Genomic DNA, 14,943 nt, shown 5'->3' with positions numbered 1-14,943 from the left:
GCCACTAGCTGTGTGTATGACCCTAGCCTTGCAATGGGATTAGTGTGAACAAACCTTTGTTCTGGGATTTATCTTTTTTTTTTTCCTCCCAGGACTGAAGCTCTGTGAAGTCAAAAATAATATTCAAGCCACGTTTTCAAAAATCTTAGACATATCTTTGTTCATAAAAGATTTTAAAATTTAAGACTGTACTTCAAAATGCTGTGTCAATGGGATGACTTTCACCTTCAAGTATTAGGAATGGGATCAATAACTGGCATATTATGTAGTTAAGTAATGTGTGTGCATTTTGCATATTACTAATGATCCTTTCACAAATTACATACATAAAAAAGTACTTGTTTAGTGTTTAGTCTTAGAAATTTCCCATAGATTTCAGCCATGAGAGGACTTTTTTTCTGGTAAATTGGAACTGTGGGAACAGTTCAACTGAAGGAGCTGGAGATTCTTATATATTTAATAATTAACAAGCAGCTTCATTGTTTTGTTAATAATCATGGCTAGAAAAGTTGGACCATTCAAGTTCACTACTATAATGATAAAAAAAAAAGTGTAGTATGATCAACTATGAAAAGAAAGACCTCCAAATCCTTATGAACAATTTGATGAATAATTTGATTTAATAATTTGATTAAAATTATTTCCTCCTATTGAGGAGCACACGTTACCTGCAAAATTTGGAGACATTAATGTCAAGTTATTGTCCAGTTTCTGTTATAGTTTACTAGAAAAAACATTTCCACTTTCTACTTTGCTTTGATTTTTACCCTTACTTAAAACCCACCCCCCAAAAAAATATTATTGAAAAGCTTCTTTCTGAGGCTTTTTTGCTTTAGCATAAAGTCTTCTAACAAAAAAATGCATATCCATTAATAAAAAGGTTTCTAGTGACCTTTGTTCCTAGTGATTTTTATTCCGATTGTACTTGGGTACTCTAGGAATCATGCAGATAAATATGTAACATTTTGCTTCATTTTGTAAATATAGCTGATTATTTTTCTTTATGTAACATGGATAATATCTTCAGCCTTTTTCTATACTGAGTATTTTATATGACTTTTGTATAGGGGATGGAGAGTCCTAAGTGGCTAAGTTGTCTTCCAAGGTTTTCTGATATATGGCTATTGGTTTTGATAGACTTTTTGCAGTATTTTTTTTCAATTCAGCTCATGATTATCTACTGGAATCTGTTGTGTTCTCTTACACTGTTGGATGGGTCATACACTATACACTATAATTTTTTTCTAGAATAGTGACTGCCTTATCATGCACTGTATTCCATAACACCTGCAGGCTACAAACAGAATCTTAATACTCTGAGTAAGAGGTATTGATATCATTACCTGTTGTGTTGGTTTTCCCATTTAGTTTGTTAATAATTTCATGACTGAAGCTCTGACTTTACTGCACAGAGATTGGTTGTGGCAGCTCTTATCACCAGAAAGTGTCATTCCAGTATAGTCTGTCTTTTTTTGGAGATTGCTGGATGATAATCAAAAACTTGCTCAAAGATGTGTTGGAGAAATCTGTGATGGAATATTTAGTTCGTACATTATATAAATGTAATTAAATATAATTACATAATTGGAATGAATCTTAATTTTTTTAATCCAAGAGAATGTGTTTTATTAAATTTCTCTGCTTTCATTTAAAGGTGGTTTTGTCGATCATTTGCTCTTGGAAATTCTTATTAGGGAATAGAAATATGAAGGATTGGTTGGTAGCCTACAGAGAATTAGTAAATTATGGTTCTGGATTATTCTTACCAAATCCTATTATAGTGGACTAGAACACACTAAAATTATACTACTTGCATAAAGATAGATTCCACAAGGGTATCGTGTAGATATGATGAGTAGGAGGAATTTCTACATATTATCTGTGTATTAAAATATGACCTGCTTAGAATAAAAACTATTTTAATTTTTATGGACCCTTGAAGGTAAATATTCAAAGCCTCTGGAGGTTGCTTACCAGATGTTCCAGGTGTTGCAGGTGTTGACAGCTTTTTCTGAATATTCTCGATAACATGTAGATGAAAGGAAAAACCCATACACACATAGAATCTCAGCATAGACTACCATCACAGTTGCTTTCTGATTATTATGAAACAGAAAAACCTTGTGTCCTCAATAAGAAATCCTCTGTAGATTGAACAGTTGTTCAGTCTCCAGTGCACACAGGATGCTCTGCAAACTTTTGGAAAAATTGTGGAGAAATCAGTAGATGCTATCATAAAAGTGGTGTAAATGCTTCTTCCATTTTTATAGGAGTTTTTTTATTAAGGGGTTCACATATTTCTCCCAAAGCAGCTTTGGTCAATGTTTGATTTGGACAATGTCTTTTAAATTGATCCCAAACAAAATCTGGCTCCTTTGTAAATTTCTGAGCTATACCAATGAGAAGTTTACTAAAATGTGTACAGTTGTGATTAAAATGTGTAGTATGGGTAAAAGATGAAACATGTATGTTAATCTAATGAGTTGAAACCAGAATTAGGCTTATGGATTTATAATATTTGACTGATGGTGGAGTTGAATAGGTTACTGTGCTGGTTTAAGAGTCAACCAGCAGGGGAAATGAACTCAACTCAAAGGAGAGACCACAAGTCAGAATAACAATTTATTAAAACAACACAGCAAGCACAATCACACAAACAAACAATTGGTCCTAACCCACAAAACCCACATGTACAACCCGGTACCCTGGGGCATGAACAAAGTGGTGTTCCCTGGGCCCCGCTTGAGTCCAAAGTAAAGGGAGAGGGGAGAAACCTGCTGGTGGGAGAGCTGTTGCAGTCTGGTCAGAAGCGGTGATTGTAGTCCAGCTGAGGTTGAGAGCGATGAACTGCAGGCTTCCTTCTGGATCCCACGAGTGGTTTTTAAAGTTCTGAAACTCCAGGTTTATATATTCCCCAGTTCAGGCAGAAATGGTCAATCTTTCCCTCAGAGCGGGGACTTCCATAAAAGGCTCAGAGCCGGGACTTCCATAAAGGGTGTGAGGACAAGAGCATCCTCTTATCTCACAGGCCTCTTAACACCTAGTTTATAGCCTGAGGAGTCAGGCTCTATGGGCGGAGGGTGTGAATAGTCTATTGACAACAGTTTCTGGGTAATGGCATGGAAGGCTATAGAATACACAGTTTTGGGTTACACCCATACCATGATGAACTGATCTCAGCTGTCCTAACTAGGACAGCTACCTAAGTACATAAGGGGATTTTATCAGTCTCATAGAGTTGTAATTTACATTTAGAAAACTATCTCAAAGTTTTGTGTTGTCCAAAAGAATTAAAGTTTCCTATTTAATTTAAAAAATTTGTAAATTACATACTGTTTGATTTCAACCACACTAGGAAAAGTTCTACTGGTATTTCTGTCATTTTAAGTATTGGTAAGGGATTTGCCTTGCTTCTCTTAGCCAGTTGTTTTGGAAGTCATTAAATATGTAATTTAAAAATATGTCTTCATGAATTAGCTTGGAAAGAGAGTAGATACCCAGCAGCTGAATACATAATAATATTCTAAAAGTGGAACAGCTGTGAGTGTTTAAAGTAGAGGACTTCTTAAAACTGTAGAACTACACAGATTGTTTAGTGTAGCTGAATAATCCTGGAGAAGTAGAGACATATGTGGAGCAGATAATGTAAAAACAAAGATAGGCAGTTCTGAACTCTGAGTGGCTTGTACTTACTACAAATAGATACGCTGAGAAAGCTCATAAGAATTTGAAAGGGTTTGGGTTGGAGTTTTCTACTTCTTTGATTATTTTTTTTTTTGTGTGTGTGTGTGTTTCCATAGGTATTTTCTTGTCATGTATAGCTGCCTATCATGAAGCTGAATGGGTATTAAATGCATATTCATGTATCTATTTCTTCTATGGACCACAGTCCCAGACCGTTGGACTATACAGTAGCCCATGGACTATATGTTGGGAATCATTAACAACACCCATTGTTTGGAATTAAAATGAACATTTGCATTAGAATCAACAGTCTGAAACTCAGCTGGGATGAGTCAAAAAGTATACTGGTTGATCATGGTAAATAATGTATTATTGGTGGAATCTATTTAAGGAATTCATATTTTTCATCTTTCAGACCGTGGTGTGAAATGTTTCAGTTCAAGGACCTATGGTGTCCCCTGTGACCTGTGAGTCAGGGACTCCAGGGTTTGTTGTTCTCAATTTTCATAGACATAAGGTTTTAACAAGTTCTAATTCCTTGCTTTTCATGGTTTCTGTATTGGAGTAATGGCCTTCTAATTATTTAATATGAACTGTGATGACCAGTAAGTGCCATCTTTAGTGGAACAGAATTAAGAATTAGGCTACATGACCTAAGAATGCAAATTAAACACTTACAGCAATATTTTTATGGGTGATGTTTATTAATAATGCTAAGATTAATGAAAGAAGAACAGGAAAATGCCTCAGACTTTTCCTTTAATATTTTTTTCCTCAGGTGTTTTCATTGATACCTTTTGCTGAGGGACTCCTATATTACTTTTCAAAAGATAAATGTGCATAGACATTTTAGTGTTAATCATAGAGCATAGAAAGGTTAAAGATATCCAGAAAGCTATTGTCAGATCTTTTAGACAAAAATGTAAGTACTCCATTCCACAAGTGTTAGACTTAAAAGTTTAAAAACACATTCTTCTTTCTAACTTGATTGTGAATAGATCACTGAAGAAATAGTGTTATCTTTTTGTCTTGAAAGTGCATTAAAGAAAGAACTGGCAGGAGTCTATGTCCTCTCTGTGATCTATATTTGGTCTTCAATTGCCTGATGGATTTTTTTTGTAGTTAATTTTGCTTCCCATAAATTGTTTGTTAAATTAATATTTCTCCTACCTTCTCATTACACTATTCATGTTGCTTATATCTGATTATTTTAGTCATTCATATAAAGGAAACTCTGTATGTGTCTCTCAGTGTTAGCTGATATAAGTGGCCTACTTTGTTTGTAGGCTTGGAACATGATGAAATCTATTTTTAAAGGGGGATCACTTAGTTTTCTACTAATCCTTTATACAGCAGTCTTGAGGTTGCATGTTCTGGTACCTCTGTGACTAAAGCTCATGAGCCGGTGAAAACAGGTAGAGCTAGGATCCATGAAGGAAACCTGAATATTATAGCTATGACTAGTATGATGTTGTACATTTGAGAATCCACCTAATGGTCTAGCTTAAACATGTGCTGTCACTTGGAATCAGGAATAACTTTCTGGCCAGTCTGATGGGACTTGTCGAAAAGCATCAAGCTCTGAATCTCTGTGTATGTTTCAGAGATCTGAAATGATCTCTGGTATAGTGCCTTAGTAGCCAGAGCATTCACTAAGTGCTCCCTCAGTTCCACTGCTGTGTCATCTTGCGAATCCGTAAACCTCTGTCTGCAATTTTCAAAATAATTGCTTAGTGATGGGCTCTGTAGGGTATCTTTGCTGTAAGGACTTATCTTCCTGCATCCCCCTGCACTTGTTTAAAGCTGTGCTAGTAGCAGGATACATGCAGAAGAGAGTTCAGAATAGGACATGACTTCCTGTATCCTTGGCAAGCGCACCATTCTGCCCTGCAGTTCTTTTTACTTGTTTGAGATAGTCCCCAGTTCTGGCATGCAGCACTTTGGGTTTGTCGCTAAATAACTAACACAGGTTCTGAAAACAGACAGCAAAAATTTAAAACATACCACTGTAGTAGTGTCAAACTGTAGTCTGAAGTATACTTTAAGGTGTGCAGCCTGAGTAGGAGCTTCTGTCATAAAATGGTGTTCTAGTTTTCTCTGTATATTGGGAAAATAATTTTTCTGAAGGAAAAAAGTGTTGATAGTTTTTGATATTATATTGGTTGAGTCACTTCTATTGTTGGTAAATACTGTGTTAAATATCAATCATAGAAACTAAAAACTCACCATGCAGTGATGTGTTCTTAATGCTAATGTTCTGTATTAAATATATAGCTTTTACTAAATAAAGGAGTTGATTTTTTAAATAAACGTAAGACAATTGTGGGCATGAAGCTTTGTAGCTTTTGACCTATATATGATTGTATTAAAATGTGTGTTGTGGTATCTGCTGATGGACTTGATACTAGTGCATTATACAGCTGTGGAGTGAGTAGAAAGGTGTCTTCTACCTTTTCTTTTTTTTGCTTTCCTGATGTTTATAATTCAAAGTATTCACTAATGAACTGATTTTTATTTAATGACTGAAGAGTGAAATTTGCTCCAGTTCAGGAGAACACAGATCTTGACATCTATATGTCTTCTGTTTTAAATCCTTACCACTTCATTGGTGGGTAAATTTCATCAGTAATTTAAGAGGGGTTTTATGGTCTTATTGAGGAAAGAATACTTGCTGATGTCAGAGGGACTTCACGCTTCAGTGCTTTCTTGAGTATATTGAAAGAGACTTCAGCATATGCTCAAATGTTTTCGTGAACTGGGAATTTAAAAGGTTTTATAAAATTAAAAGGCAATATCATTGTAGACATTATTAAGAATTCAGAATAGTGTTGTTATTATGTAGAGATTTTATTCAGCAATATCACATATCATCATAAAATTTGCTTCTTCAAACGGCCCCCTCGCTGTCATTACAGTAATTACACAGAAATATAGACACTGTTACTCCAGAATCACTGACTCTTTTATTTTTACTATTTCACACAGCTACTGATGTGTGCACAACTGGGTTTTTTGCCTGTCTCCATTCATGAATATCCTAACTTTATATAGGGCTATGTGTGGTAGAAGTAAATTAATTCTTGATCCCACTGGTAGTAAGGTTATACATTGCATAAGAAAGTTTATTGACAATGTTTCTGTTTGTGTAGTTCTTTCCACATGAACTCATTCTGCATTAAATATATATATGATTTTAAAAATAGCGGTAGGAATTTAGTATATTGCCATAATGTTGATGAGGAGATGTTAAGATTTTAAACATGGTTTCTTCCTGTTACAGATGACTTCATTAGACACTGCACACCAACACATCAATAGTTAGTATTACTCACTAGATGAAATAAAAAATTAAAGCTCAATCAAGTAGTAATAGCAATACTAAATAACTTTTTATTATTTAATCCGCTCAACATCTGTATCAACACATTGTGTTACTACTATTCATTTTTAACTAGTAAAATTAACTTGATAAAATTATGCGAATTCCTCTGCCTGAAATCTAGAGCTTTGTGGAAGATTTCAAAAATATTAAAAATCTAGGGCTTTAGGGATAAAAAAGCACATGCATCTTGAATAGTCAGTATAGCCTCTGGAAATAAAACACATCATAAAAAGTGATAAAGAGAATAAGCAAATCTTTTTAATGGTGCCTGGTCATGCCTTTTCTGCAATCTGGGATATGCAGTGCTTTAGAAATTGTCAGGTCAAATGCAAAGGCATACAGAATTCTTCTGAAAGGAGATTTTCCATGGCTTATGGTGAGCATATATAATATGGTTAGACTTTGAAAATGTTAGGTCTACTACTGAGTTAAATTTTAGTCCTACAAATATTCTGTGGATTTATCACTGTAAGTTTATCTCACCTTCTCCAAACTCTTCTTATATGATAAAAATCAGAAGTTGCTGCATTTTTTTTTATTTTTGAAATAATGTTTTTATATTTATTCAAAATTAGTATTCCTTTAAAAAAATGTTTCTTTTTCATTTTTTAGAAGTTGAGAACATTTACGTATTTTAATATACTAGGGAAAATCACAGAATCACAGAATATACTGAGTTGGAAGGGACCCACAAGTATCGAGTCCAACTCTTGGCCCTATGCAGGACACCCCAAGAATTACACTATGTACCTGAGAGCGTTGTCCAAATGCTTCTTGAACTCTGTCAGGCTTGGTGCTGTGACCATTTCCCTGGGGAGCCTGTTCCAGTGCCCAACCACCCTCTGGGTGGAAAACCTTTTCCTTATACCTAAACCTCTCCTGGCTCAGTTTCATGCCATTCCTCGAGTCCTGTCACTAGCCATGAGAATGAAGAGATCAGTGCCTGCCCCTCCTCTTCCCCTCACAAGGAAGTTTTAAACTGCAATGAGGACTCCCCTCACTCTGATCTTCTCCAGGCTGAACAGACCAAGTGACCTCAGCCGCTCCTCATATGGCTTCCTCTTCAAGCCCCTTCACTGTCCTTTTGGCCCCTCTTTTGGACACTCTCTAACAGCTTAATATCTTATATTGTGGTGCCCAAAATTGCACACAATATTCCATGTGAGGCTGCACCATTGCAGAGCTCAGTGGGACAATCATCTCCCTCGACCAGCTGGCGATGCTTTGCCTGATGCCTCTCAGGACGTGGTTTTCTATTTTTGCTGTTTTAAATACACCTTACTCCTGTGTGGGGAAAAACAAAAAGCAACCCCCAACTTTTTTCTCATTTGTGGACTAACGTATCAGTAATTTAAGGAATTTAATATAACGGTATCAAAATATGGAAGTACCCTTGCAAAATGAGAAGAATTCTGAAAGTTTTCTAAATTATTGCAAATTCCTAAGAGAGCTTCATTATTTGCAGAAACTGGTAAGTAGTCCCTAGCTTTTTAGTCTTGAGTCAGTTTTATCATTCTAACAATATATGTTGGTGCTGGGGAAAAAAATCTGAAATTAGTTCCTCTGATCAACCTAGCTCTAAGGTTTCCTTATAAATCAGAAATTCTGCTATGACTCTGAAAGAATGTATAAAGGATTTAGATAGTATATATCTCTCTTATGATTGAAAGTAACCTTGAAATATTTCTAGAATTATCACTTCCAGAAATAACTAACGCTTTTGTTGTCAATGATAGTGCTTGATTGACAAGGTATTGGCAATCTATACAAAATAAATGTGAGGGAGGTTTCTTCCAAGTAAGAGAGCAGGATGGCTGTTCACATATCTATCCATTTCTTTATCTAAAAATTACATCATGATTGACAACTGGTTTCTTCAATGAGTTCATGAAATGACTTCAGTGGTAAAAGCTCATTACCACTTAGTTCGTGGAATATACTGCCAGTTCTTCAGGGTCACATGGATATACCTGTGCAGATAAAATCATTCCTTGTGAATGTACATGAAACAAGGAACACATTTCCTTTTGCACTCTCCTTGTAATTTTCAAAATTGTCCTGATAATTGTCCTCTGTAAATTTTTGAGCTAAACTGATGCTTGGTAATGAGAAACAGAGAAAAAATAATTAGTATGCCAGTGTCTCTGACTGTTGGTAGAATTCCACTTATATTTATAAAGCTCTAGAAATCCTAACTGTATTGTCTCTTCCAGACAAACTGACTCTCTGTGTTTCAAGTGAGTTTTTTTCATAAATATAACTTCTCATAACAACTAGTCACAATACTTTGGACGGTTACCTTTTTTTTTTTTTTCATAATTTATCAGTTTTCCACTCATGAACATAAACTGTTCTGCTGTACCACTAAAAAAATTCCTCTGTAAGAGCAGGTTTCCCATTTTACCTGATTCTCTTTCTGCACAGAAGAATGACAGTGTGACATGCTGTACATGATGAATGAGGACACAAATAAATGAATCCTGTAAGGCATATTTGATTTTAAATAGTTCTACAATTGTTCATTTCTTATGTAAAGTAGGGACAAAGAATATAAAATAACAATAAAGCTTTCAACTGAAAGCTAGAAAAAGAAAGTAAAGTAATTAAAATTTCCATTTTCTTCAACTAACCTTATGCTTTGATAATGACTAGAAAGTAAGTGAAATGGGATCGATAATTCATCTGCTCTTTGTTGTAATCATTACCTAGTAGTTTTCTCTTTTAATCTTTTATCCCTCTTTAGTCTTTATTCTTCATGTCAAAATCTTTCTAGATTATGTGCTTCATACATTCCCAGATACACTTCACAGTATTGCTGATTTCAACTGAAATGTGTTCCAGCTTAGTGTTCATCCTATGAGATAAAGAGGTTTGAGAGAGAGAGGTTAGAGAAAAAGGTCACAGGAAACTACTTATGTCATCTTACAGGCTTTACAGAGCAATACATAATCAAGTGAAATCATGTAGACTCCTGGCTCGTTTTACTCCTGGAAGAAGAAAGATTCAGGGCAGTTACTGTCTCAGCCTCTTTCACAGATGATATCCACTTATTCTTAGATATCTTAAAAGGTGACTTTACAAACTAAAGTTGGTAATGCTGTAAGTTCTCTACTTATTTTTTCTCTGTTCCTGAGTAAAAGGAAATATTTTTTTAAAAGGCAGAGGGTAGCTGTATTTTCCTGCACTTTGTTTATCCACATCTGTCATTTCAATAAATACCCGTAAGTTCCTGCTTTTACCTTGACTTTCTGAACTGTGTGACTGATACATAAGAGAGGAGGAGGATGTTCTGCGGAGGCTAAGTTTCCGGAGTACCGTTTCTCCGACAGAATTCAGGACTTCATAGTCTTGATCTGCTGTTCTTCATATTGCAAATCATCTTTCTATGAAATAAGTGCTACTTGCGAATGTTAAGATATAAAATGTATCAAAATTGGGAAGTGCTCATCAAAGAGGCTCATGTTTCAGACTAAATGATTCTATGATTCTGTTTTACAGATTTTGTTTTGGGCATGAAGTATAAGTGAATTAAATTTGTTGTGATATATGTGTGTTTATTTGCACACATACATATAAACACATACTACACTGCAAAATGTGCCTTGACAACCACTGTGTTATTTTAAACAATAAAGATACTAAAATTTCAGATACTGAATCAAATATTCTGTCATTGTATTGTTACTTCTCTGTGGCAACCAGCATGGAGTAGGAAGTATTTTATTTCAAGGCAAAATCAACATTTTTTTTTTTAAGAATTGTTTTAAGTTAACAAAATAATGCAGTGATTCTAGGTGAAAACATTCCTATGTATAGTTATATGCATGCATGTAACTAAATCTGTAGGGTAGGTTGTTGATAGACATAATTAAAGAATAGCAATCCTTCATAAATTATTTACAAGGCTTTCGCACAAGCAGCAGCTTGACAGAAGGGTTACCTTTGTATTATCCAGCTACACAGCAGAAAGGGAGTAGATATGTGCTAGTTTAAAATGTTTGTCTAATATCTGGCTGTGTAGCAGCCCTCTGAACACGACTGCAATGATCTAGCTCTCTGCACAGAGAGGCATGGTGCAACCTTCTGTCATTGTAAGCCCAAATTAAATCAACCCTTGAAGAGTTTTGAAGTTATAGAGCCAGAACAGGAAATATATATAGTTGTTCTCTGAAACAGAACTGTGCGACTTGATGATTCTTGGCTCTCATATTATAAGCTGATTCAAATGTTCCTCCTCCACTGTTACATACAGGATTTTGCTTAGTTGCTTTTGTGCCTCCTTTGTGCCACTCTGGGGATGTGCCTGGAGTTCCCTTGCTCTGCTGTATGTTTGGGGTGTCTATCAGCTGTACCACACAGAAGCTAAAGGCATGAACAAGAGCCAAAGGGGTAACTGTGGGGAAGTACAGGAAAGCTAAAAGTATTCACAGCTGGATAGGTGATTTGCGCATTCCTATGTCCAACATGCAAGCTGCCCTTTGGCAAAACCCAAACTTGTGCTTATCTGAGATTCAAGGCTTAAAATAGATACTTTTCCTCTGTGTCTTTGAGGAAGATTAGGTCTCATCCATGCTAGACCTCTTCAGCTAAATTTAACTCTGGCTGTTAGAAAGACTTACTCATAATAGTAAGTAAGACTTACAGTAACAGCTGTGGAAACTACTGCTGTTCCTTTGGTTGAGGATTTATAAGGCAACTTTGCAGGGAGAAAATATTTCTTTTTTTAATGCACACATACTAGGCTGGATGACCTGAAAGAAGGAGGTACACGGCTGAACAGTGCCAGAGAGCAAGCTGTGTAATGGCACAGGTCAAAGTGCTAATATAGGAGGCCAATGCCCCTTTTGCCCTATTAACTACCTGTGTGGCTAGAAAAACAACAGAAAAACATTTAGAAAGCTTTATGTCTTGCTTTCTTTACTAAGAAGTTAAATTCTGGTATGTGAAAGCTGCGTGGCAGTGCTTACATTTGCTGATGCATTTTGGTCATACATTTATTTCAAGGTATCTGTCTGTATTTCTCTTCCAGGTTCAGGTCCTTCGCAATGCGGGGGAAGAAGTGACCCTAACTGTGTCCTTTCTGAAAAGAGCACCTGCCTTTCTCAAACTGCCACTGAATGAAGACTGTGCATGTAAGCCTTTATTACTTGGCCAAAAAGAACTCAGTTCAATGCTCGTGAACGCTTGCAGCTTCTGAAACTATTGTGCTTTGAGGCTGATTGACACCATCTTTTACAATCAGCATTACTGCCTGAATATAAGATGCTTCTATCGCTAGGGCTTTTGTTAACACTTACTTCAAGCAAAAAATTGCTATCTTTGATTGAAAACCAGATAACCAGGCATTTGCATGGTGTGAATCAACAAAGTTGAAGGTAAAAGAGTAGAGTTATTTTAGTTCGCAGTAGCTCACATCCTGATGCGGAGTATTTAAAATCAGGTTTTCAGAAAGCATCAGATAGTATTTTAATTTCAAAGACTTTTTTCTTGCAAATGTGAACATGCGATGTGTGTGTATATTTAGAGGGCTTAACTTTGCTGTTTAAAATTCAGAGGCTTTGGTGGAGGTGTCTGTCTACCTAAGAATAAATTGCTCTGGGATGATAAGTATTTTGTTTAAGTCCAACCGAGTTTTAGTCAACTAGCCCCATGAGAGAGATATGAAGACAGCTGTCTTCCTGTAATTATATTAAATTGTAAGTGTAGATGCATAATTATACAGTCGCAGCATACTAAGCATATTTATATGTCAACCTGCGTCTTTTGTCACCATTGCTTTCCTTCTGCTTCTTTCTCCCAAGAGGGTAAAAGGAATTGCTTAATTTTTAAGCAACAAAACACTAAATTTTTGATTTCAATACTTTTAGCCTTTGATTTTAAGTTAGTAGAAATTAAATAAACTAAATTATGAAATAGCATTTTATACAAAGGAAATATTGTCTTTTTCTTTTTCCTATGTATTAAATTCTAGTGAGACAAGAAACATATCAAAACTGTGTTCTTAACTAAAAATGTATTCCATTGTATGAAAGGGTACCATAGAGCATCCTGAGTGAAGCACAGGAATGTGCAATTGCATGGATCCTATCACGTTACTTTTGAGGTGTAGCCCTGCAGTCTCCTGAACTGTTACAAGAACATTTAGAACTGCAAACTCCACTGAGAGTAACAAAGTTACTCAAGTTCTTCAAGTAAAAGCAAAGAGAGAGAAAATATGCACTTCCCTTTTATTGTCAAATTTGCAAAAACCTTTGCTTTTTTTTTTTTCCTTACTAAACAGACTATTCACTTCTTTTAAGCAAAGCACACCAGGAGGCTTTCTTGTGCCTCCATTCAGCTTTCAAAGGAATTTAACTCAAGCCGGAAGGCAGATACTGACTGATGGAGAAAATAAATGAATGTTATATATGATAAAAGTCATTTGGTGGGGGGGGAAGAGGGGGAGGATGGGATGGGGAGAATGCATACATGCATACACAAATTTGAATTACAGCATCATAGATTAATGAAGATTTTTTTGTGAATTCATATTTCTATTAGGTGCCCCCAGTGACCAAAGCAGCGGCACATCCTCTCCGCTATGTGACAGTGGTTTGCATCTCAACTACCACCCCAACAACACGGTAAGTGCTTATATCTCCTTGATGGAATTACATGGAAGAATAATTATACTATAACAGCTAAGTGGAAGTACTAATAAAGGACAGCAACATGGGAGGAGCTCTAATTAGCATTGGAGATAGACAGTTCCATAGAGGGGAAAAAAGAGCTGCCAGATATCATGGCTGGGAATTAAACTAAGACAAATTATTACAGGCTGAGATTGTGCCTTGATAGATGTGATTACTATTTTTACTGGGGCAGTAGGGATTTCGCAAAAGTTTTTTTCTTCTAGATGATTTTCTCCACATATGAATTAAAATTCTTAAAATGACAATATATCTATTTATAAAAAAGGAAGAAAACTTTTTCAGAATATTTTTCCATTACTTATACTGCACACATTATTTAAAGCTTTTGGCAAAAGATGATTTAGGTGCATGTTTTTACCTATTTTTAAGGTGAGAGTGTTTTACTTCTAGTAATATACACTTAAAATCTTACTGAAGAGTGATAGGGTTATGGAGCAAAGTGTGTCTAGGATAAAATGCTACAGATGTTCAATCAGATTTTTACTAAAAGATACCTATGAAGTGCAACAAGGGACTTTTAACAATTTTCTTAGCCAAGAAATTAAAAATTTCCGTTATTCTATGTAGTTCTTAAGGGTTTTTTGCTGAGTATTTGTCTGTGTAGTAGATAAAAATATAAAAAGCACAGTATAAATAGACCAGTATACATCATAATTATTAAAAAAACTGTAAGCCTTATTGAGTAGACTTTGTCATTTTTGATTTTCGGCTTGTTTTACTGTACTTTCATATTTTACTATTAAGGGTTTTAAATAGCAACCCAGACATTTAAACATTAATACCACAGGTTTAAACTTGACTGTAATCTGGGAAGCCCCTAGGAATTATGCAAGTTTTAGGAGCTGGAATTTATAAAAATAAGATAACACCAATAAAATTGATGTCAAATAACAGTAAAAATATGTGTAACTAAAGCAGCAACAACAAAAGCAGATTTGTCTCAACAATCTATATAGGTATGTATATATATAAAAAGGCTATGACAGCAGATCCTAAACTGATTTATTCACTTCAATTCTAACTTTGCTTTTCTCATAAAAAAACATAATTTCATTTGTGAATTCTGTTTCTACAGGTGTCAAAACTGATCTAGATTATCTGCAGTTTCTATTTGAACTGATAATAATTTATTGAAACCAAGTCTTTCTCTTTCGGTTTAAATAATTTAATCAAATATCATGAACC

General features: G+C 35.2%; 1 protein-coding gene across 3 annotated transcripts in view; it reads left to right on the top strand.

Annotated features, from left to right (window-relative positions):
* The window catches only part of SNTG1 (syntrophin gamma 1), a 341,564-nt gene that overhangs the window by 212,517 nt on the left and 114,104 nt on the right, over positions 1-14,943 (top strand). For all 3 annotated transcript variants that reach the window (XM_017833684.1, XM_017833693.1, XM_017833674.1), the window contains 2 exons: positions 12,096-12,198; positions 13,607-13,689. In XM_017833684.1, the coding sequence (XP_017689173.1) occupies positions 12,096-12,198; positions 13,607-13,689 (186 nt within the window). The remainder of the gene's footprint in view (positions 1-12,095; positions 12,199-13,606; positions 13,690-14,943) is intronic.

This window comes from Lepidothrix coronata, unplaced genomic scaffold (assembly GCF_001604755.1).
Source record: "Lepidothrix coronata isolate B3197 unplaced genomic scaffold, Lepidothrix_coronata-1.0 Scaffold6, whole genome shotgun sequence".
NCBI classification, from domain to species: Eukaryota; Metazoa; Chordata; class Aves; order Passeriformes; family Pipridae; genus Lepidothrix; species Lepidothrix coronata.
The sequence above is the reverse complement of the archived record's forward strand: the minus strand, read 5'-3'. Positions and strand labels throughout refer to the sequence as shown.